We start from the raw sequence: 22,782 nt of genomic DNA, 5'->3' as shown, positions 1-22,782 counted from the left end.
AATAAAGGTTATCTTAATTTGGACCCTAACCCTATTGCCACCATTTGAGGGAGGGAAAATAACTCCTTTTTAAATATTTCATTTGAGTCAAAACTCCAAACACATGAACAGAACCTTACTGTTGCTTTTACTTTCCGCACCACATGCCTTCCTGCCAAATTGGTTTCCGTTGTCTCGCGGTTTGTATTTTCCACACACAGCCGCGCCAGCATGCATTCATTGGGGTGCTAGATCAGAGTCATAGAAAACATTTTTACACAACGTAAACAACTGCAACGTCGATTTAAGCTCAGCCCCAAGTTACTCGCGTCGAGTTTGCTTGTACTGCCAGGATATTTCTCGACACAGCTGGTTCTCTCTCCCATGTCCTTTTCATCACTGGTCCGTGACTCGCTGCTGCACACGCACTCACACACACACATGGATGAAGCAGACTTTGTTATGGAAGCACTGCATTGTCTTTACCATTGTTGTCGGAACTTTTACTGGCAGGCAGGGAGCGGGGTTTTAGATGCTATATCAGCTGCATCGGGCCGTCCACACTGTGCAAAAGCAATTAGGCTGCTGTGCACAGCGTTGTCATCTTGAACTGTTGCCTGAATGACATCATCTATTGTCGCATGCATCTGGGAAAATAGCTTTATGGCAATAGGAAGGGAAAGATATGTTCCGTGGAACCGCCCGAAAAGTCTTACAGTACATCAAAATGTTCTGGAAAAAATGCCTCAAAATGCAGAGTGGAATTTGTGGTTAGCATGTCTGCCTCACAGTCCTGAAGGCCGTGGTTCGAATCTCAGCTCAAACCTGCCTGTAAAGAGTTTGCATGTTTTCATTGTAAAATAGTAAAAAAAAAAAAAACAAGAAATATTGAAAAGAAATTTGCTGAAATGCTAATGCATTGAACTTAAAAGTGAAATACAACTGAACTGTTCTTGGGCAACAAGTCTTTCCAATATCACTAAAAGGAGCCCTGGGTACCGCGAGTGGTGCCCATACAATACTTTAATGAACCACTTGTGCAAATGGTTATTTGTGGTTATCGTTCCATTCCATCTCGCAATCATGGATTGAAGATTGCCTGCCTCGGATGGACGGACTCTGTATTAATTAACAATCATCAATGTTGAAAAGGTTTTGCGTTTACAATCATTGTCCTTGACAGTTTTCCGCATGGAAAAAAACAAAATCAATCATCATCCATACATGCTCTGAACCGCTTATCCTGGATCGGGTCGCTAAGTATCGTCTTTTAGAGGCATACAATAATTGGCCTTTTGATGCCTCTGATGGAAATGGTGGTTAAAAATGATTAATTTTTAAAACTATTTGTATATCTGTCTACCTCATTTTATTCGCTCTGTTAGATAAGCACAAATGTGTGCAGTCAGTCTTGTCAGTGGCTAACTGACCATATTCAGTCAGTGGCAGAGGGCTTCTGTGAGAGAAAACAACCCAGTGAGTTGGTTCGTTTCGGGGGGACGAACACAAATGGCAGCTTTGTTACATCAGAAGTGTTTGGCCTTGAGCCATGTTCCGCTTGATTTTCCCATGCTGACAGTGTCATCTCATGGAGCAGATGGACGCAAACCAAATTGCACCAACTGTGATCATTAAGCACATAAATACCATTTTACAAGAGTGTGAAAATTCCATGTGCGCAAGCAGTGATGTGTTTGGCCAATGCCTGGTGTGCGATTAGATTTTAAGGATGTTCATCTGTGCCCGTGACGCTTTGTCAGCACTCTCAACAGGCCCCAAATCTAATCTCTTGCTGTCTGTTTCTTCGCCACACTCACACTTGCACACCTGCATCCGATCTTTCGACTGTTTGCAATAAAGCCATGCCAGAACTACTGGAAATACTGTCGGCAAGAAAATCATTGCTATCCAGTGAAATGAGTCATAGTTTGAGTTTTTTCTTGGCTGATTATTACAAGTCATGCTCTGTTTCCCCTTGGGTTCATGCCGTTCTGTTTCCTGTGTCAGCCAATGAGCAACTAGCTATGTGTCAAGGGCTGCCATTTGGGTCACCCAAAGCAACTTATTGGAAACTACTCGGCTCACCGCAGATGCCGTTGGAGTTGACACTTTTCCACTGACATTACCAGGTACTGGAGGTTCATGATGGCCCTGATAATATGTATGAGGTAACAAACTAGATGTAGTGATTTAGTTTGGACAGCATGTAAAAAGAAAAACAATTTATATAAATTGTTTTTAAAATTGAGAACTGAAGAAGCAGAAAAAAATATAAGACCTATAAAAATAAACTAGTAAATATTATAAGAACCAGTAAAAGAGATCATTATCATGCACTATTAGAGCAGAATAAAAGTAACACACAAGAAATATGGAAGATACTTAACCAAGTAATCAGAAATAGTCCTAAAAAAATGGATTATCCAGAGTATTTTATCAAAGGCAAAAATACTATTTTGGAAAAAACTGCAGAAATAGCAACTGAATTTAATGAGTATTTTGTCAACATCGGCAGTAACCTAGCAAAACAAATTCCTGATCCAACAAACTTGTTTGAAATAGATAGATATGTAGAAAAAAAACTCCTCCACGATGTTCCTTACTGCTGTAAAACAAGAAGTATCAAATATTATAAAAATTAAAAAAAATAAAAAGTCAACTGATTGCTTTAATATTGATATGACAATAATAAAGCAGATTATAGAATATGTAGTGCGACCTTTCACGCACATATGCAACCTGTCATTCAAAGCTGGTATCTTTCCATCAAAAATGAAAATTGCTAAAGTTATTCCAATCTATAAAAGGGGAGAAAGACATCGGTTTACAAATTATAGACCAATATCACTACTACCACAATTTTCAAAAATATTAGAAAAACTATTTTCTCGCAGACTTGATAGCTTTATACAAAAGCATGCGCTGTTAAGTGAGAATCAATATGGCTTCAGGGAAAAACGGACCACCTCGATGGCAGTTATGGAGTTTGTGGAAGCAATAGCCACTAATATAGACAACAAAGAATTTACTGTTGGGGTTTTCCTAGATCTAAAAAAAGCTTTTGACACAATAGATCACAGTATATTATTGAAAAAACTAGAAAGATATGGCATTAGAGGTGTAGCTTATAAATGGATAAAAAGTTATTTAGAAAACAGATATCAGTACGTGCAACTCAACAATAAAAAAACGAATCAACTGAAAATCACTCACGGAGTTCCTCAGGGGTCAGTGCTTGGTCCAAAACTATTCATCTTATATATAAATGATATCTGCAAGGTCTCAAAACAATTTAAATGTGTCCTATTTGCTGATGATACAACTTTCTACTGTTCTGGAATAAATCTGAAACAGCTCCTGACAACCGTAGAAAACGAATTAAACAAATTAAAAAACTGGTTCGACAGAAATAAATTGTCACTTAACCTGAAAAAATCGAAGTTAATTGTTTTTGGCACAAGACCAATCAAACACCAAGCTAAAATTATGGTAAACTCAATTGAGATTGAAAGAGCGTATGAAACCAAGTTTCTCGGATTAGTAATAGACTCAAAACTATGTTGGAAGCCACATATCGATAACGTAAAAAGAAAAATAGCCAAAACCGTAGGGATCCTCTACAAAACCAAGGAAGTGCTAAATAAGAGATCTTTGTACACATTATACACTTCATTATTATTACCATATATGACCTACTGTGTGGAAATATGGGGAAATGCCTGCAAAACAAACACACTCCCTATTCTCAACCTACAAAAAAAAGCAATTCGAATTATTAATAGATCAAAATATACGGAACCCACAAATCCACTATTTATCAAATTAAATACGATGAAATTTTATGACCTGGTTGACTTTAAAATTGCCCAATTAATGTACAAAGCACACAATAACCTGCTCTGCCAAAACATTCAGAAGTTTTTCGAAATTCGAGAAAGCAGCTATGATTTAAGAGGTACCAACTTATTCAAAAAACTCAAAACAAGAACAAACATCAAGCAAAGAAGTGTATCTATCAAAGGTGTTAATCTGTGGAATAATCTCGAAACGGACCTGAAAATGAGTAAATCGCTTGCTGAGTTCAAAAACAAATTCAAAAAAATAGTACAAACAACCTACATCAATCAGAGTTAAAATGATAAATTCAAAACATTAAATATAATGATAAATCAGAACTAAGTTGATAAATAGAGAAAGGTATATAAATATCCATTATGAATACAAGAGAAAATTGACACAAGAGTGTCAGGGTGTGGAAGTATATAATCCCGATACAAACCAAAAGTTGTAAAAATATCACGGTTAAGGGTAAAGTATGAGCCTCAATGGAGACTTCTTTCTTCTTACTTTTTTCTTTTCTGATTGATATAAAAATGATTTATTAGATACAATCACATAACGGGGTAGGACTAGATAAGTTTTTTACTTCTTCCTACTCCCTTGAACATAATAACTGTGTTGAATGAAGATTGATTTCTTTCTTTTACTTTTTTTATCTACCTTATTTTCTGTCAAATTATTACTGTATATATGTTTTATGTTCAATAAACAAACAAACAAAACAAGCTGCATATGCCGTCACGTGGCACAAGAACGCAAGCTCAGTGACCTACCGACTATATGCACTGATTAGGAATGTCACGATCATGCATTTTGGTGTCCGAGTCAGAGTCCGGGTCTTCGGTTTTAAGTATCTGCCGATACCGAGTTTCGCAAGTAAATATAGAAAAATACATGCATCAATGCGGACATGTTTTTATATATATATCCATTCAGACATTTTCCAATCCGCTTATCCTCACAAGGGTCGCAGGAGGTGCTGAAGCCTATCCTAGCCGTCTTCGGGCAGTAGGTGGGGGACACCCTGAACCAGTTGCCAGCCAATCGCAGGCCACACACAGACGAACAACCATCCACGCTCACACTCACACCGAGGGACAATTTAAAGTGTTCAATCAGCCTGCCATGCATGTTTTTGGAATGTGGGAGGAAACCGGAGGACCCGGGGAAAACCCACGCAGGCCCAGGGAGAACATGCAAACTCCACACAGGGAGGCCGGAGGTGGAATTGAACCCGGTACCTCTGCACTGTGAGGTTGACGCACCAGTGGAGCACCGGGCTATATCTATCTATCTATATATATATATATAAAACAAAGCTACTATTGTTCTATTTGGAAAGATATTTGCATATTATGATTATTTTGTAGCTTTGTGACCATTAAATGTTCAGAAAACGATTGTTTTGGATCAGCTAAAAATCACGTGATTTACCCCGATTTCCGATCATGTGATCGAATCGGGACATCCCTTGTACTGATGATTTGCTTTTGGACTGTTGAGTATTAAACATCTTTGTTTGGTTAAAGAGCACCCTATGACTACACAAATGAAAGGAAGACACTTAAAAAAAAATTCAAACGCAAATCTAAATCCATTTCTGTTAAAACTTAGAATTTCTTGTCAGTATCAAAACATGCTCAATTTTCATGCTGTTGTTAGCCTCTGCTGGAATTAAATTGATCTGTACAGTTGCTGATTGTTAGCGTGTGTCGTGTTCAATGGCAGAGTTGTATTTGAAGTGAAAAACCAACAATTGTTCTGTTTGATGGAAATGGGGCTATATGTGTTCCACATGAATTCTAGCCTTTGTTTTTCAAATTCCAGCTTTATAATGTAAATATGAATGGAATCCATTCCAAGAAGCTACATGGAATTTAGTCCGAAGATCACCTGCTGCACGTTGATGTCCCTGCAAATCTATAGTTATCATTGTCTCTCCTGGGCCCGGCTGACAATTATCTCGATGGCCATTAAGCTTTTCTTTCATTGACAGCTTCTACGTGCGTCCAACCTCCTTATGTGGGTGTCGCCAGGCTGACGGCATGTCAAAAATGTCAACAAGCACATCAGCTGTGTGGGTGAAAGCTGTACAGTATTATGATAAGCAGAACGACTATCTTCACTCATCAGTACTTTGTGTTTGGACTTTTAACATCACCACTGCCTATAGGTGGTATGTGCAGCTCATCCGATCACGTGACACTGTTTGGCATCCATTTAAGCCATCCTGCTTGTGGATCAGACAAAATATTTTTTTGTCCAAAAGCACACATTGTCTTTAATAGCCAGATTGAATCCCTCAGAAAGCATCCCTTCATTCGGTCTATCACTCAAATCATCATTCTTGCCTCTTCACCCTCATTCATTCTGCCTAGATTTCTCTCATTAAAAGGGTCAGCAGCGGGCTGATGAATCTCCGCTTAAAATGAGTACATTTTCCTTTCAGCTTCTGGGGTTGGATTTCTATGTGAGATTAAACAAAATGTCTAATTAATATTATAGTAATGTGAAGCGAAAGACTCACTCAAACCTCTACAGTTGAATTCAGGACAGCGTGTGTTGTGACTAGATGGCGAAGTTTGCATGATCAGTGATAGACGAGGTGAAGATCCAGAGCCACTTTCTAGCACGGGCCAGATGACTGACTTCACTGTCTGAAACACTCACATCATTCGCATGTGGTGTCCTGTCAAAGCCAAAATCTCTGTGAATCAAAATACAATCTTTGCCTCAGCCATGCAGTGATCATTTTTGCCCATGGACTAACTTTACTACAGACGCACACTGTGGAGAAATACTGTCATTTAGCATGATGCTTGACAATGTCCAAAATTAAGAACATTTCACCCTTAAAAAAATAAGATGAAGTGCAATGTGTCTACTGCAAAGCAGGGCTAACTAATGTACTGCAACAGCACGTCTACAATCTCCGACACACAGTATCGACGTTAGCTAATTTAATGGAGCCTATCACAGCTTGCTAGAATGTAATGCAATACATCAATACGTCAACATCAATTACCGTCAGCTACGTTTTTTTATCGGAATGGGAGGAGAAAAAGCTTTGGCAGCTCTGGTTAGATCATTAAGATAGGACAGTAAAAACACACACTAATTATGGCTAGGGGAGGGTAACGCTGTATCTCTTTTGGAAGAGATCACCGTGTATCAAAACAACGCAGACGCTTGTGAATATGGCGGCTCTTTGGAAATATGACGTTACAATACGTTGAAAGAGTTGATACGATAGGATAATCAGTAAAATAAACGCAGTAAAATAAACTATCTGGAAAATATTCGATAGCTGCCGCCCAAGTATGAAGTGCTGCCTCCGTGAATGAAAATGGGTTTAGTGTCTTTACAGACGGTCACTTTTTCTCACCACTCTGGGCTCTGCTTCCGGACGTATAAATTGCTCCACCCCCGGTCGTTCCGGTAACAAAATCTGAATTTACTGTTGGCCCAGCAGATATTGGGCGGGGTTTCCACGATAATTTTTGAGCCTTGTGATATTTTGCCAAAAGTGTATCACAGACATATTGACACCTGGGAACTGTTTTACTAGACAATGTTTGAAATTTAAGAATGTTATACATCTTCATTTTTTGTTTTTAGGGCAAAAGATTAACAGAATATGCCTTCAAACTATAGGTCAACTGTCATCCCAGGGTAGACGAGAGAAGAGGTTCGAATGTGGTGTTTTTGTTGCTGTCATCTCATTAAAAACTTGCCAATGTTGTTCACAATCACAGAGCGATTATTCTGCACTCCGGCCATCGCATGGCACAGTCCAACTTTGGTCCTGTCCCAAGTCTACGTGCAGTATTATCCCTACTGTGAAAGCTCTGACCCGCTAGACAGAAAGCTTGTTTCGTTTTCCTTTGAATCTGATGGCCCATGAGCAAATTGTGCTTACGCACAGTATGGGGATGGATTATCTCACAAAATAACAAAGCCTGATCAAATCGCAACTCTTGCCTGGAGGGCCTTCTCCCCCTTGCAGCGTGACGTTTGCTTAGCGGGACCCCTTCTGCACTCGGCTGGCTATTCCAGGGCCCTGATAAATTAGAGCCCAGGCCTTTGTCACTGTGGACTCGGCTGAACCATCTCGCTGCATGGTGCATGAGTACATACTGTGTTTGTGTGCGTGTGTGGATTCATCTTCCGTCTACAGACAGAATGTTGGAGAAGTCTGCGGCGCGGCATGGCCGTCTTTACACTCGCCTCTTGTCCTCAGGCCAGGTCCTGTTTAAGTTTGCCTTACTTTCACTTTGTGAAATTAATACAGTGAACTCTCCTGACACTCTATGAGAAGCAATCACATCGGTGCTTTGGCAGAATGTGAATGAGTTTACTTGCGTGATTCAACGTTCTCCGTCTCGCTGCCTCACCTTTGGCAGACTGGCAGTTAACCATGATCTTAATGAGATGTGCTATGGGGATAAGGAATTTATCTAAATCGTTCAGAAGAGAAGCCCTTGGCAGATTACTGACAATGCCTGAATGTAGCATATCTTTAGTGGTGAAAGACACGGGTAACGTGTTATTTATTAACCGTGTGTGTTTGCTCACACTGTGTAGAGGCATTACTGGGCTTGCATGTTGCACAAACGTTGCTTTTGGGTTCAGTCAAGCCAGGATGTATTGCTGCACCATTTGTGTTTGAATTATCAGTTGTTTAAAGGATGATAACATAGCCACATAGTTGCTATTCCTCAGCTCATCCACTGTAGGGTGTTTCGCATTAGCATTAAGCTAGCAGACTTCAAGTCAGCTTTATTGTCAAATATGCTCTATATGCAACATAGAGCACAGATGAAATTTATTTTCTCTCAACCACAGTACAACCACAGGAGAGAGAGAGGAGCCGCTGCGGGTATCCGCACCGCCATCAACAGAACAGTTAACATAAAAATAACAAAATAATACAACACATGAGACACAGACAGCCGTGCAAACTTAATCACTTTTTCTGCATACACTTTGTTGTTTGAAGCAGTTATAGATGAAAGAGGAGAGGATCAAAGTGTCCTTTCACCAGTGGATCAGAGACGTCTGCTACAAGCTAAGTTTGAAAGCGAGAAGCTGTAGCGTCCATTGATGATAAAAGAGATTGGCTCACATCTCCTGCCCCATTTAAATCCACTTCAATTCCAAGCGGCGACCAAGGCAACGTGTCACTCTTGTTTGATGTTTACTTTGACAGTAAACTATACTTGGGAGTCACAAACATCTTGAGGCATATTTTTGAAGAATAGTTCACCATCTGCCAAACTGCAGCTTGTTGTCAAGTGTGTTGACTTCACTAGAACCAGACAGCGCTCATATCTCAGATTTTTGCTTGCAAGTCAATGCAAAATAATCATCTGAAAGAAGGCTCATACCAAAAACTTGAGGTTAAACATGTCAAGGTAACACTGTGCACATGTACATGCTCACGAGGCAAACACTCTGTACCTTCCACTAACAACCCAGGCTAAACATACCTCCTGCCCATCATACAAAAATCTTGTACAATAAGAGATGTACAGTATCACTTTCATGATACTTGAAGAGTTTGCAATTGCAATGTAGTTACCATAAAAGCTCACCGTTAGCCTCTCTTCTTCTACGGCGACTCTTTGTTCTTCTCTGTATTTTCAGGATGCCTGAATTACCTACAGTATAAGACAGCATGATAGTTGTACAGTTTTTGTGGCCAAGACAACTGAGACGCCAGACATTCCCAGCTGACAAAATGCTCCAAATTGCTGCTTATGAACTTAAGCAAATGACTTAACAGCATAAACTAGTTCCAGAGGCGGATTTAGCATTATCCAATATAATGTTCGAATTTTCAGCCTTTGTACTATGGGAAAAGCTACCAGTCTGCAGAAATCACATTTTGCGAAGTGGTCCAGGAATCTTCATGCCAGCCTCACGGCGTGATCGTTATATACAGGTGGTGCGCACGTGCTGCATCTTTCAAATATTTTTGTAAGAACTCCACTTTTTCAAAACCTGAAGACTTATTGCGACCAGTAATAGCTTGTTTTACCTTGAGTGACCTGAGTACACTGAATGGGTAATCGCAAATGCTTGTGATTTACAATGTTGTTTTGGCCCGAGATAGAGTGTTTTTTTTTTTTTTTTTTTTTGTCTTGGTGGTGCTATAACATTGAGACATTGTTTTTCTGGCATGCTTTACAGAGCCAACCGCATGCTTCAGAGGTCGCTCTGGCTGACCAATGACATTCCAGCCGTTCCCATGGCAACCAGGGCAATGAATGGGTGCTCTTTCAGCAAATTTTCTTACAATACTGATGTCTAATGCCACCCCAAACCTCCGAATGGCAAACACTTGGCTCTGGGATTCTTGTCACCAGCCAGTTTGTTTGGATTTCAAAACAAGCTTTTCCACAGGAAAAATTGGGACATTGAATAAATATTTCACTTGGCTTGCTGAATAATAACAGTATAAATTGCTGACACTGATTTGCGTCATGGGCATAGTTGTTCCAGTTTGATTTAGTCAGAGGATGACCAAGTCAGACAAGACCATATGCCCGGAAGAAGAGAAAATGCTGTTCAGATCTAGCACAGTCTTTGCCGAGTGAAGATAAAAGAGAAACCGTGAGAAGTATTCTTTTTGAGCAACCACTATGATTGTTTTGCTTTATGGTTGTTGTTTTTTGAACATCTTTTAGTTTAGCCAGGTCTCCTTTTTGTTATTTAAGTATCATTAGCTCGAACATATAATTACTGTTAAAGTCAATGAGACTCTATATTGATGTCAACTTTTGTTGCACATTTTTCCTTAAAATTCGGAGTTCAAATTCCAAATTGCATGACTTCAAAAGCATTTGACTTTGGAAACGTCACTTCATAATTTGTGGACTGGAAACTATTTTATTCTTGCCTTTCATTTATGAGTCATCTTACTTTTGAGTGGCAGTTTATTTGAACATTCTTAGGCAGATTTTTATTTGATAATTTATCCTAAAAATTATTAATTAGCAAGGTGGACACGGTTTATTCTTCTTTGGTTGTCAGCCACTTTAAAGATGCAAGACTGTCTCCCACAGGACTGGGAGGAGGGGGTCAACTTTCATTGAAAGTTTAGCTTTTATTCGTAACAGAAACCCAAGTCAGATGTTGACATACGTGCTCAGTGAGGAGGTGGTAATCTGACATTTATTTTAGTTCATTTTTTTGGGTGGGGGGGGGGGGCAGATGTACTGTACATGCTCCTTGTGTGCTCTTGTTTTTTATTTTCATTTTACTGCCGTAACGCAAAGGCGGAACCAGACAGTGTGTCACACATTCTTTCATACACTGATGACATTTATCAAGTCAAAGTAGCAGGCAGTATTTATTCTGTCACGGTGTCAACTGTGCCTGACAACTTGGTGAGGGAATTGATTGGCTGTGTTTATAATTATAATTCAAAAAGCACATCATCTGGTGGTACTTTTCCATTGCAGCTAACATTTTGGAAATGGTGCTTTGGGAGACAAGAAAAAAACAACAACTTAGTTTTAAGAGAGTGATGTCAAAACCGCATTGGCTGAAAATGTCTGGTCAGGGTTTGTCAAGGAAAGCTTAGAGGGGGATTCTGTGGAAGAAGGAACTCGTATACGTGCACGCACACACAGACACAGACACACACGCACGCGCACGCACACGCGCACGCGCACGCACACAAAAGCTGTACAAAAGTGGTCTCACTGGCTGCCAGATAAGCTGAAGTAATAACAGTGCCATCTCAGCTAATTTTAGCCTCTGTATTGAATGTGCCGCCCCTGGAATTCATGGCAACATTTCTGGATGGGCTTTGCTGGATCTACCGCGTCTTGTTTTCTTATTCTCTTACTTTCAATTTCCTCTTCTTTCTTTCTCTTTCCCATGTTGTTCATTCCCTTACACCTTCATAATCCTCCATCTTTTCATCCAGGACTAACTCCATTCCTATAGCCGGTTGTGGATCCAACACTGCCATCTTTTCGTCATCATCTTTGTGAAAATAGAGCTGTATAAAATTTTGGGGCGGCCGGGTGACCAGTGGTTAGCACGTCGACCTCACAGTGCAGAGGTCGTGGGTTTGATTCCTGGCAGCGGCCTTCGTGTGTAGAGTTTGCATGTTCTCCCCGTGCCTGCGTGGATTTTCTCTGGGTACTCCGGTTTCCTCCCACATTCCAAAAACATGCATCGCAAGCTGATTGAACATTCTAAATTGTGCCTAGGTGTGAGTGTGGGGGTATGATGGTTGTTCATCTATGCGATTGGCTGGCAACCGGTTCAGGGTGTGCCCAACCTACTGCCCAAAGACAGCTGGGATAGGCTCCGGCACGCCCCGGGACCCTTACGAGGATAAAGCCGATCGGAAAATGGATGGATGGATGGAGAGATAACATTTTGGTTCATAGCTCTTTGTATCTCCATGTACATACCAAAACACCAATCTCTTGCCTGCCTGGAGATCTTGCTGTTATTTGTTTTCAATTAGCCCATTTTACTGCAGTTGGATGCCTGAAATAATCTTGTTACGTTTTGAAAAACAGCAACAACTAAAGTTGGAGCCTTGATGTCCGGCTGCTTGGTGCAATCACCGACTCTAGAGGAATGTAAATGAAGAACAAATGCTGCCTAACTGCCACTTTAAACCTCCACTTCAATCCACTTTCGTTTAACCTCATACATTACATCTGAGTGGCCTTTGTCTCGCAACGTGGAAGACGTCGGCTGCCGCACACAAGCAAACATCCACCCTTTGGCACCCGAGCAAATAGACAGAAGGTCATTTCTGAGAGATTAAGTACACAAGTTGAGAGCTACTTCAGAAAGGTAGCAGTAAGCTGTTACTATTTTGCCACTTAACTCTCAGCCGTCCGACTCCTGCATGCCTGCACAGTTTCGCTGAGATAAGAATTCATGTGAGTCTTCTCGAAGGAAAGACATGACACATGGATGATCCCAGCAAAACAGTAACTCGGAGAATGAGTGAGCACACTTCTATTAAGACAGCTCACACGTCACCAATGATCACTGCTGTCATTTCAATTATTCTATTCAAACTCTGATGTTTTGTGCGACTTTCGAGGCATACTCTACTTTTCCAGAACAAATTAGTCTGAATTGTATGGCCCCATGGCCGTACGACTTCAGAGATATACTGTATGTTTAACATTCAGATCACACGTTTTCAATTCATTTTTGGGAGCTCATCCGGGTCCGGGTATTAAAACGTCCACTCCGACTGGTTGGGTGCAGCCATGTAACTCTATCTGTTGCTCTTTTGTGCCAAAGACAACACATAAAAGTTGTCCTTTGCACAGGATAGTTAACTTCCTGTAAATCTTGCGTACCCTTACTTGTTTGTAGTGCAAAGACATCTTTTCTGTGAATGAATTGAGTGTCTGAACATCGGCGAAATCAGTGAGCAGCCCGAGCCATTCGAGCTGCTCCTTCATTTTCTAGCCAACAGAATGCGTTGTCGACATTTGCCCTGCAGCTTAATGTTTTTTTTTAAACAAAATAGCTGCATGAGAGGCTGCCTGGTTGACTGAGCGGTAGGAATGCGATCTATTTTGGGAACGGTGGAAGCCCCGCCACCCCCAATGCGCCCGTTGTCCCATCCTGGGGTTCTTTAGCGCCGAGCTACATGACTCTTTATCCTCAGCAAGACGAGAGCTCTTCACACATCTTCGGTGAAACCAGATCTCGAGCTTCAGCCTTCTGATTTAGTCCGCAGGCTATTTTTATTTGCTGCCAAACTCGTACCCTAGACCTTGGCCTGCTGCATCCGAGCTTCCTCTGTGTGTGGTGTACATGTGTACAAATGTGTTAGTGTCGTGGTTAAAAAGTAAAAGTTGCCTCGGTTTCAGATATAACTCCAAATAACTCTTAGGAAGAATCTGGTGTAGCTGTATCAAAAATGTTGCTATTTTTCAGAGATGCTCAGCTTTGATCGGCACTGTCAGAGTTGATGTCACTCTGTGATAGCCTAAACTTCCGAACTTCCTCTCGGTCTTGTGATGTCAAAATGTGAACATCAAATCAGAAAATATCTTGGTCCTGTCATGGCATAAGCACCATGTTGCTCTTCAACAAATAAAAGTCCAATGTCAGATTAAGCATACATCTAAAAATGATAGCTACTGCCCAACCAAAATGGATTTTTTAGGATGATTCTGATGTTTAACAATACATTATCCTTCGTGATATTTGGCACATTTGATGTTTTGGGAGATGTTGTGATATTTTAATGTCATTATCTTTGTTTTATGTTGTACTATGTTTTAATTGGGCTGATTTCAAAAGAGCTCACATCAGCAGATGAAATCATCAATTGGTTGGTCCTGGTGGCCCGGTCACTAACTGGTTAGCATGTCGGCCTCACAGTGCAGAGGTGCAGGGTTCGATTCTGGCTCCGGCCTTCCTGTGCAGAGTGTATATGTTCTCCCTGTACCTGTGTGGGTTTTCTCCGGGTACTCCGGTTTCATTCCAAAAACATGGATGGTAGGTTAATGGAACGCTCTAAATTGTCCCTATGGGTGAGTGTGAGCGCGAATGGTTGTTCGTTTAAGTGTCCCTTGCGATTGGCTGGCAACCGGTTCAGGATGTCGCCCGCCTACTGCCTGAAGACAGCCTGGTTAGGCTCCAACATGCCCCGCGACCCTTTTGAGGATAAGTGGATCAGAAAATGGATCGACAGAAGGATGGTTGGGCCCTAATTATAGTGCAGTTCAGGCTCAGCGTCTAATAGTAGTCATTCTCTTCATAATAACTTGATATTGCAGCTTTTGAAAGAGCCGCTCTGCTATAAGACCCTCATTGTGTTTCAGTTAAGTACATCAAGGAGATGTCGGCCTTCTTCAAGAGCTCGGGGTCCCCTGGCGGAGCTCTCCCGTGGGACTCGCCTCCTCCAACGCCTCCGAAGGGCGCTGACCATTTGTCCGCCGAGGTGAAGGAACCCCGCAGCATCCCGCTGAAAATGTGCCAGGTGTCCCGCAAGCAATGCCCCCCTGACACAGAAAACAGGTACATACCGCACGTGAGCGGTTCACTCTGTTTCGTCAGTTTTTATTGGAGAGAAGAGTCAAAATGGCTCATCTCCTTCCACTAGGTACTTCGAGGTGGTTTCGCCCAACAGGAAGAACTCGGTGTTCCTGAGGGCCAAAGACCCAGCCATGGCCCAGTCTTGGTACAACGCCATCCAGGCCGGTGCTGCCAACCTTTTACCGCAAGTCAAGGAGGAAATGAAGAGCTTGCACCCTGGTATGGAAGTCAAACACTTGGGCTGGATTGTAGAACAGGTAAGGATCGGATCAAGTGCTACCAAGGAGGTTATGTTTTTTATGGCCATTTTTTCGTTCGTTAGTGGGTAGCATTTTAAAGCCGTTGCCAGGTGTCGTCATAAAAGGTCATTTTTATGTCAAAATATCGTACGGAGAGAGAATTACAGCAGATTTAGACTTCAATTGTCACATGCTGGTTCAAATCACTTGGTTTCCGGGTCTGTGTTGAAGTATCATATTTATCGTTGATGCAATAGGCAACTTCCTAGTTCATAGAACATACTTTTGCATTCTTGAGCATTGGGAGCCAAATGCTTTAGTGATTTTAAAAGGGGGGAAGAAAGGAAAAATAATTGCCTGTATTGTCCAGATCTTCACTCAAATACAATACAATACAATACATACAATACATGCAGATTTATATAGCGCTTTCACAACAGCGGCAGCTGTAACAAAGCGCTTCACAAAACAGTTAACATAAAGTAAAATAATAAACACAACACATAACATAAAACACGGACAGTCGTGCAGTCCTAAGCACTTCTCCCTCACACGCTTTGTTGTTTGAAGCAGTTTGAGATGAAAGAGGATGATAAAACACAAATATCATGTGTTTTAATATAGTAAGAATTTGAATAGGAAAGGACATCTTAATGCATAAGTGGATGAAGGTGTCCAATGTGGCAGAAATGCAAATTGATTGTTGAGGTGTATGCAACAAATAATAAGAAGGAGATAAGCTCCGTTATCCCTTCTGTCATCCCTGTGTCGTGCCACGCCGATTCCTTAAGAGGCTGTCAACTAATGTGTGATGTGTGCAGGCGGTGCAAGGACCCGAGAGGCCCGTCCTCGCCGTGCTGACCGAGCGGGAGCTGCTTCTCTACCCTGCCTTGCCCGAAAGCAAAGACGCCATCTGCAGCCCGGCTAAGAGTCACCCTCTCATCACCACCAGGTATACATACTGTATATGTACACTGTACATTGATACATACTGTACCTCCATACAATACACACGGAAGTGTAAGCATCGGTATATTTATGATCACGAGGTTGCTGCTGCCGAGTAGGAATTATTATTCAGGAGACCTTTTAGATGGCATTCAGTATATCTGCACCGTACAACCCCTCCTCTTTGCAAGGACTACATCGGAAAGACAACTTTGGGCATATCCCCTGTAATATAAAAACATTGCCATGCACACCAAGTCCAGTTCAGTGGTGGAGTCACATTCTCACTCTTTCCATGTCTGCCTCAGCAGATGTTTAATCTGGAAAATATGAGAGTGATGCAAATTTATGAGTCATACTGCATATGGTTCCACCCTTGATAGACTTTTAACCCTGGATATCCTCCTTGTCTCTACAATCTACCTGTCTGCCATAGACTGGTCCACTCCGGCCCGGGAAAAACGTCTCCTCTCTTGGAATCGGAGCTTTCATTTGGCCTGCGTTTGGGCACCAAGCAAGGTGTGGAGACCCACGTGTTCCGGGTGGATTCTCCCAAGGAGCTGTCGGCGTGGACTCACCTACTGGTCGATGGCTGCCACAACGCCGCCGAACTCATCAAGGAGGTCACGACAGGTAGATTAGACTGTCATCAAAGGCGCCTACAAAGAAAACGTCAAGTTAATATTTCCAATATAACCGGTCATGAATCAGTCTACCACAGTCAAGTATTAGCAGCTGCACAGTGATACAAGGAGCAACATACTAGGTACCACTATAGTAAGGTTTAAAAGGGATGGGAAGTAATCTCCCAAAGTCATTCAAACCCTGTCCCCACATTTGATTCTCTTGATTATCACTTTTAGTTTTTATATTGAATGTTCCAAATGATCCAAATCGTGTTTGCTTTTGACACAGCCCACATGCCCACTCGGTAGACATAAACAACCAGCCGGCGTTAGGGATCGTTCAAAGAGAGAATGATGTTAAGAGTTGTTGACATGATATTCCAAAGAAATAATAAGAGAGGCAAGCTTTCAAACAAAAATTAACATAGGGGGTTCATTGGTTTGATGTGACAGAACGACGTCTAACGTTTTTATGTGTACGTGTGTGTGTGTGTGTGTATATATATATATTTCTACACACGCACACACATTTTATATGTGTATATATATATATATATATATTTTTTTTTTTATGGGTGGCCCAGTGGTCGACCCCACAGTGCAGAGGTCGTGGGTTCGAGTCCAGCTTCAACCTTCCTGTGTGGAGTTCGCATGTTCTCCCCGGGCCTGCGTGGGTTTTCTCTGGGTACTCCAATTTCCTCCCACATTCCAAAAACATGCATAGCAGGCTGATTGAACACTCAAAATTGTCCCGAGGTGTGAGTGTGACCGCGGATGGTTGTTCGTCTGTGTGTGCCCTGCGATTGGCTGGCAACCGGTTCAGGGTGTACCCTGCCTCCTGCCCAAAAACAGCTGGGATAGGCTCCAGCACCCCCCCCCCCCCCGACCCTTGTGAGGATAAAGCGGATCAGAAAATGGATGGATGGATGGATATAAAAACTATCCTGCGCATACACATGGAATTACTTTTATTGTCTTAAGGTGTCCTCTAGTGGTCATATGAGGAGCTGCAACACGCTCTCCGTATTGCTGGCAGCATGGTAATTTTGTGGTTATATAGTACATCAGCACATATGATTTCGTCCGCTTACTCCGGCTTCCTTCCACATCGCAAAACATGCATGTTAGGATCAGTAAAACGTTTAAATTGTCTGGAAGTGGGAAAGTGAATGAATGTGAATAGAAAGAGCAAAAAAAGTTTAAACACCAATGTTTTGACGTTTGGTTCATTTGATATAAAAAAATGAGGCCAAAATAAGTCATTTCAGAACCTTTCACATGATAATGTGACCTATAACCCGTAGAACTCTATCTTTTTGACATAATGTAGTTGCAGAAATGTGCGCTCACTCTTATAACTGGAGATGCGGCTGTGTTCAGAGTTAAAAAATGGCCCTCAAACTCATGCCCATTTAAAGTGCCTCTGCTTATACCCGAATGAAGTTTAGATGTTCCAGTCGGCCTTTCTAGATTCAAACATGATTTTGGTTTTCTTTTTATGGTGCGCTGTATTTTAAGAGCATCGAATACAAGCAATATGGATCTAACGGGTATAAACCTTTGTACGCCCGCCCACGGTAGCTTGCAGCTGGAACGGAAAGGAGTGCACACTGGGTGTGCACATTGACGATGGCTTCACGCTATTCACCGAAGAGCTTGGCGTCCGCAAGAGCGTGTTGCTGCAGCATCCCTTCGAGCGTCTGAGGATGTCGTCAGACGACGGCGTCCGCATGATGTTTCTTGACTTTGGAGGGCCAGAGGCCGAAATTGTGAGTCAAGCAATCATCCTTATACTGTAGATGCCACGTCTGCCCTGTTTCTATTCTGACACATGATCATATGACTCATGGAAATAAGATATTTTCTAAAGGGTGTATGTAAGCAGATGTTAATTGCCGTGCGGCCTTTTTTTCCCCTCATGCACCAGAGGGTTCATTGATGTACGTATTGTGTTTTTGAGGAAACACGGTAACCCACCGATTTAGGGAAACTACTACAAAACATTATTAGGAGAAACTAATTTCTCTGTTTTTTTTTTTTTTTGTCCTCAGCAACTGGACCTTCATTCTTGCCCCAAGACGATTGTGTTCATCATCCACTCGTTTCTCTCTGCTAAGGTCAAGCGACTCGGCCTTCTGGCATAATGACGTCCACAACATGTGCATTAGGAATATTTGACAAATTCACAAACACAACAACTCAGACTGACTTTTGAGCTGCAAGAGATGACTAAACCTCTTCTCTTCTCTTCCGGCTCATCCTGGTCTCTCATGGAGAGCCGGCGGACATTTGGACGTTGAGGTTTTTCCACAAATGCAGACCTCATGATTCATGCATTGATTTTGCAGCAGCCTTTCACATTTTTTTTTCTTCCAATTTTGGTCAGCATCCCTTCAGCTTTTATTGATTCATTGTTCAGTATGTACGCGTCATGAATGTCTTGATGGTTGATGTTGGACAAACCTCTATTTAATTAAAAGAAGACAGCTTTAGCGGAATGACGGGAGACTGATCACTGCGTGATCAAAAATGGATGTAAGGATTCATTAAGTGAGGACCTTGTGGATGTTTAAGTTGCCTTCTCACACAACGATTTTTATGATATCCCCTTCCCCCCAATTTAATGATAATAATAAATAAGAATTGAACATAACAGAAAATGTTATTTTTATTCCACTTGTTTTAGCTGCAGATTTCGATTCAAAACATTAAGGCTACTAACAAAGAAGGCCTCATAAATAAATGGACTTCAACTACAGAGAGGTACACACATACCGATAATCGGATTGAACTTGAGACATTTTTCCAACCATTCTAAGCAAAATTAGCGCGCAATATTTTATTGGTTGTCGCTGAAAGATTATCCTGAGCGATTGTGCTATGGGATGTGTTCAGGGTGATTTTTCCTTACTGATTTGCTTGTAATTCAAGGCCGACAATCGTAAATGTTAAACCTGTTCAATATTAACCATGAAAAATCGCCATTGTATGGTCAACATTGAGTTGAGCCAAGCTCCGATTTTTCGGCAGTTTGGCTGCCCTGTGGCATCACGCTGCCCCTCACGGGTTAATCTTGACAGGCATCTGATTTTGGGAAGCAATTCATGATTGTTGGTGGGGATATCATTACATGTACTCTAAGAGCTCAATTGTAGACTTTTTTTTTCCCTTGTCAAGTAAGAAAATACCTCGTAAAAATCGGTATATGTGTAACCTGCTCAAAGGGTATTTCTAATCTGCATTCGTGAACTATTTAATTCAGCTACATATGCTTTCATTTACAAAGTATTTAAGCAGTCGATTTCACCAATGGCCTTCATCACAAAGTACTTTTTGTATTCGCACAGACCATGAAATATGTCATGTTAAAATCTTGTCTTTTTGCAACACTAAAATTCAACTTGTATTCATCATGTATGTTTCAATGCTCTCCAAAATAAAATGTGTATTCTTATTTAAGCAAGCAAAAGTGTGCCTTTTAAGGGTTGTTTGTACATAAACATGTAATAAACTTTGGTAACTTTTAACATACTTTGCCTTACTGTTTCTTCTATTGGATTCGCAAGTATCATAGTTCTGAGGTTTTGGGTGAAAATCTCTGCTTAACTGAAAAGATTAAATGTGCCGTAGATGTGAATGTGAGGTGAGCTGCTGTTTGTCTCAATGTGCCCTGAAATTGACTGGAGTTTTCATGAGAGGAATCCCAAAAGATATCTGTTTTGAAAATGTGGTGCACTTTGATTGTGAAATTAAGGACAGTCTAAAACACTTAATATAAAAGAGCTAAACGTGGCTTAGTGTCAGAAAACTACAACCGATCACTATCAAATTCACATGCGCATCTATGCCACCTTCAACTTCTTAAAATATCAAAACAATCACCATGGTAATTTGGGTTATATGGGCATCAAGCTTTTTCCTCCTGATGGACATTCACTATAGAGAAAAAGCTTAATGTCTCTTATTAATGTAAAAACAAACAAACAAACTACAAGCAATTGCCAGCAAGATTAATGTGCACATCCCCATCCATTCCCACATCAAGGTTTGAAAATATCAAAAGATATTTGAGATTGTGATGGACATTACCATTCTTCTTTCCATAGGCGTGCGATCAATCTTAATGTCGCTTAACGAGAAAAAAAAGCTTCACGTATGGGCATTAAGAAAAAGGTCAGCTGGTTCTGATCCTTTTTTTCCCCTCACCATAATGATATAATGTTGACGTTCGTCCATCATTACTAGAGGAATATGGCCCTTAGAGAACAAGTACTAGTCTTTATTTTTGTCTGCATGACTATTATATGCCTCCTTGTGGTGGGCATACCAGGAGCAGCACAATGAAGTGATTTGCAGCATTAAGTCATGATGCATAAACTCTAATTCTTCACATGCTATTTAATGATTACTCTTAAGTACAATAATATCGAGTGCTGTTTTTCCTTATGGAATACACAAACATGAAAACGTTTGCTTTTTTGGTGGGAGATTGGAACGGATTACTGGTATTTCCATTCATTTCAATGGGGGAAAATGATTTGAAATACAATTCCCATGTCAAGTCTCCCACTTTTTTCACCGATGACATTTTGCCAGCCTGAGTTGACCTCATGCTTAGACTTGTGACCATCAAAAGTTATTGGTAGCGGTCAGTTGAGCACCTCGAAGTGTGGTCTGACAAAAAAAAAATAATAATAATGCTCCTCTCATGCAACAGTGTTAAGCTTTAATGCCACATCTCAACATCGCAAATAAGCAAAACAAAAGCGGCCTTTATTCAACAGGGGGGCGTTTATGACATCCACACAGATGCGTACGATGACGATGATGGTAGGCTGCGTTAAGTCAGCAGGGTGTGTGATGGAGGCAATTAGGCTTGCTGCTCACCAACTGTTTTCCCTCTTACATGCTTTTACTGCAACAAGGACGTGTTATCAGCATGGAACAGATGCTGTGTGTGTGCGTGCGTGTGTCTGTAGCAGCATAATGCGAGCTGCACGTATATCAAAACCATCACATTTGATCACATCTCCCTCCTCCTTTCTGCTCGCCCCCCCCTCTTGTTGCGGAGTTGCCTTGGCAACGGCAGGGGTGCTTTCACATTGGCTTCTGCTGAACTCTGGTGAAATTGGCAATCAGCCTGTCAGATCTGCTGAAGTGGGGTGGGGGCTGAATATATTTTGATGAACAAGGAGCTGTGGAGACAATGTTGCGATGGAGAGGAATGTGGAACAAGGTGAAGGGGAAAAAAAACGGAATTGCCCAGTTTTGATGAAGGCAACAAAGCAAACATGATATGAATAACAGTGCAGACTTTTAATATGATAAAACATTAAGACGTTGATAAAAAACAAAAGAGGAGAAGATAAATAATTTCAGAACACGAAAAAGGTTGAAGGAATGTCGCCCTAACATTTCATTAGTTATTGTCGAAAAAAACAAAACGACAAAAAAAAAAGTGATTGTTTAGCAAATAGGCGACACGTTGGTTGACTGGTTAGCACGTCCGCATCACATTGCAGAGGTGCCGGGTTCGATTCCCGCTCCGGCCTCCCTGTATGGAGTTTGCATGTTCTCCCTGGGCCTGTGTGGGTAATCACCAGGTTCCTCCCACATTCCAAAAATACGCGTGGCAGGTTAATGGAACGCTCTAAATTGTATCTCCGTGTGAGCACGGATGGTTGTTTGTCTCGGTGTGCCCTGCGGTTGGCTGGCAACCAGTTCAGGGTGCCCCTCGCCTACTGCCCGAAGACAGCTGGGATAGACTCCAGCACCCCCCGTGACCCTCGTGAGGATAAAGCGGATCAGAAAATGGATGGATGTTTGGCAGATGAAAAAAAATGCATCTGAGAGTGTTTTATTTGGATGTTTTTATTATATTTATTTATTGGATAATAAAAATGGATATACAAAATATGTGATTTTATTTGGTCGATAACAATCAAGAGACTTTAGTAAATGCAGCATTTAATATCATAGCCAGAGAGAGAGAGAGAGAGAGGGAAATGAGAGATGTTTCCACTGGCTTATAGTGAGCCATGGTTTCCATTTTGTTTCAAATATGCTTAAAAAAGATGCCAATTAGTGTTAATGGCTGCACACTGAAGAGA

The 22,782-nt window shown here is 41.3% G+C and overlaps 1 protein-coding gene across 1 annotated transcript in view; it reads left to right on the top strand.

Moving 5' to 3' along the window:
- The window catches only part of snta1 (syntrophin, alpha 1), a 28,724-nt gene extending 8,521 nt beyond the window's left edge, over window positions 1-20,203 (top strand). Inside the window, exons 3-8 of the mRNA XM_086118560.1 lie at window positions 14,646-14,841; window positions 14,927-15,116; window positions 15,920-16,050; window positions 16,483-16,679; window positions 18,254-18,441; window positions 18,724-20,203. Of these exons, the coding sequence (XP_085974686.1) occupies window positions 14,646-14,841; window positions 14,927-15,116; window positions 15,920-16,050; window positions 16,483-16,679; window positions 18,254-18,441; window positions 18,724-18,816 (995 nt within the window). The 3' untranslated portion in view covers window positions 18,817-20,203. The remainder of the gene's footprint in view (window positions 1-14,645; window positions 14,842-14,926; window positions 15,117-15,919; window positions 16,051-16,482; window positions 16,680-18,253; window positions 18,442-18,723) is intronic.
- The last annotated feature ends 2,579 nt before the right edge of the window (window positions 20,204-22,782 follow it).

This window comes from Hippocampus guttulatus, chromosome 8 (genome assembly GCF_054856545.1).
Source record: "Hippocampus guttulatus isolate MCC_2025c chromosome 8, RoL_Hgut_1.0, whole genome shotgun sequence".
In the NCBI taxonomy this organism is placed as follows: Eukaryota; Metazoa; Chordata; class Actinopteri; order Syngnathiformes; family Syngnathidae; genus Hippocampus; species Hippocampus guttulatus.
Note: the sequence above shows the minus strand (reverse complement) of the source record. Positions and strands in the feature narration are given on the sequence as shown.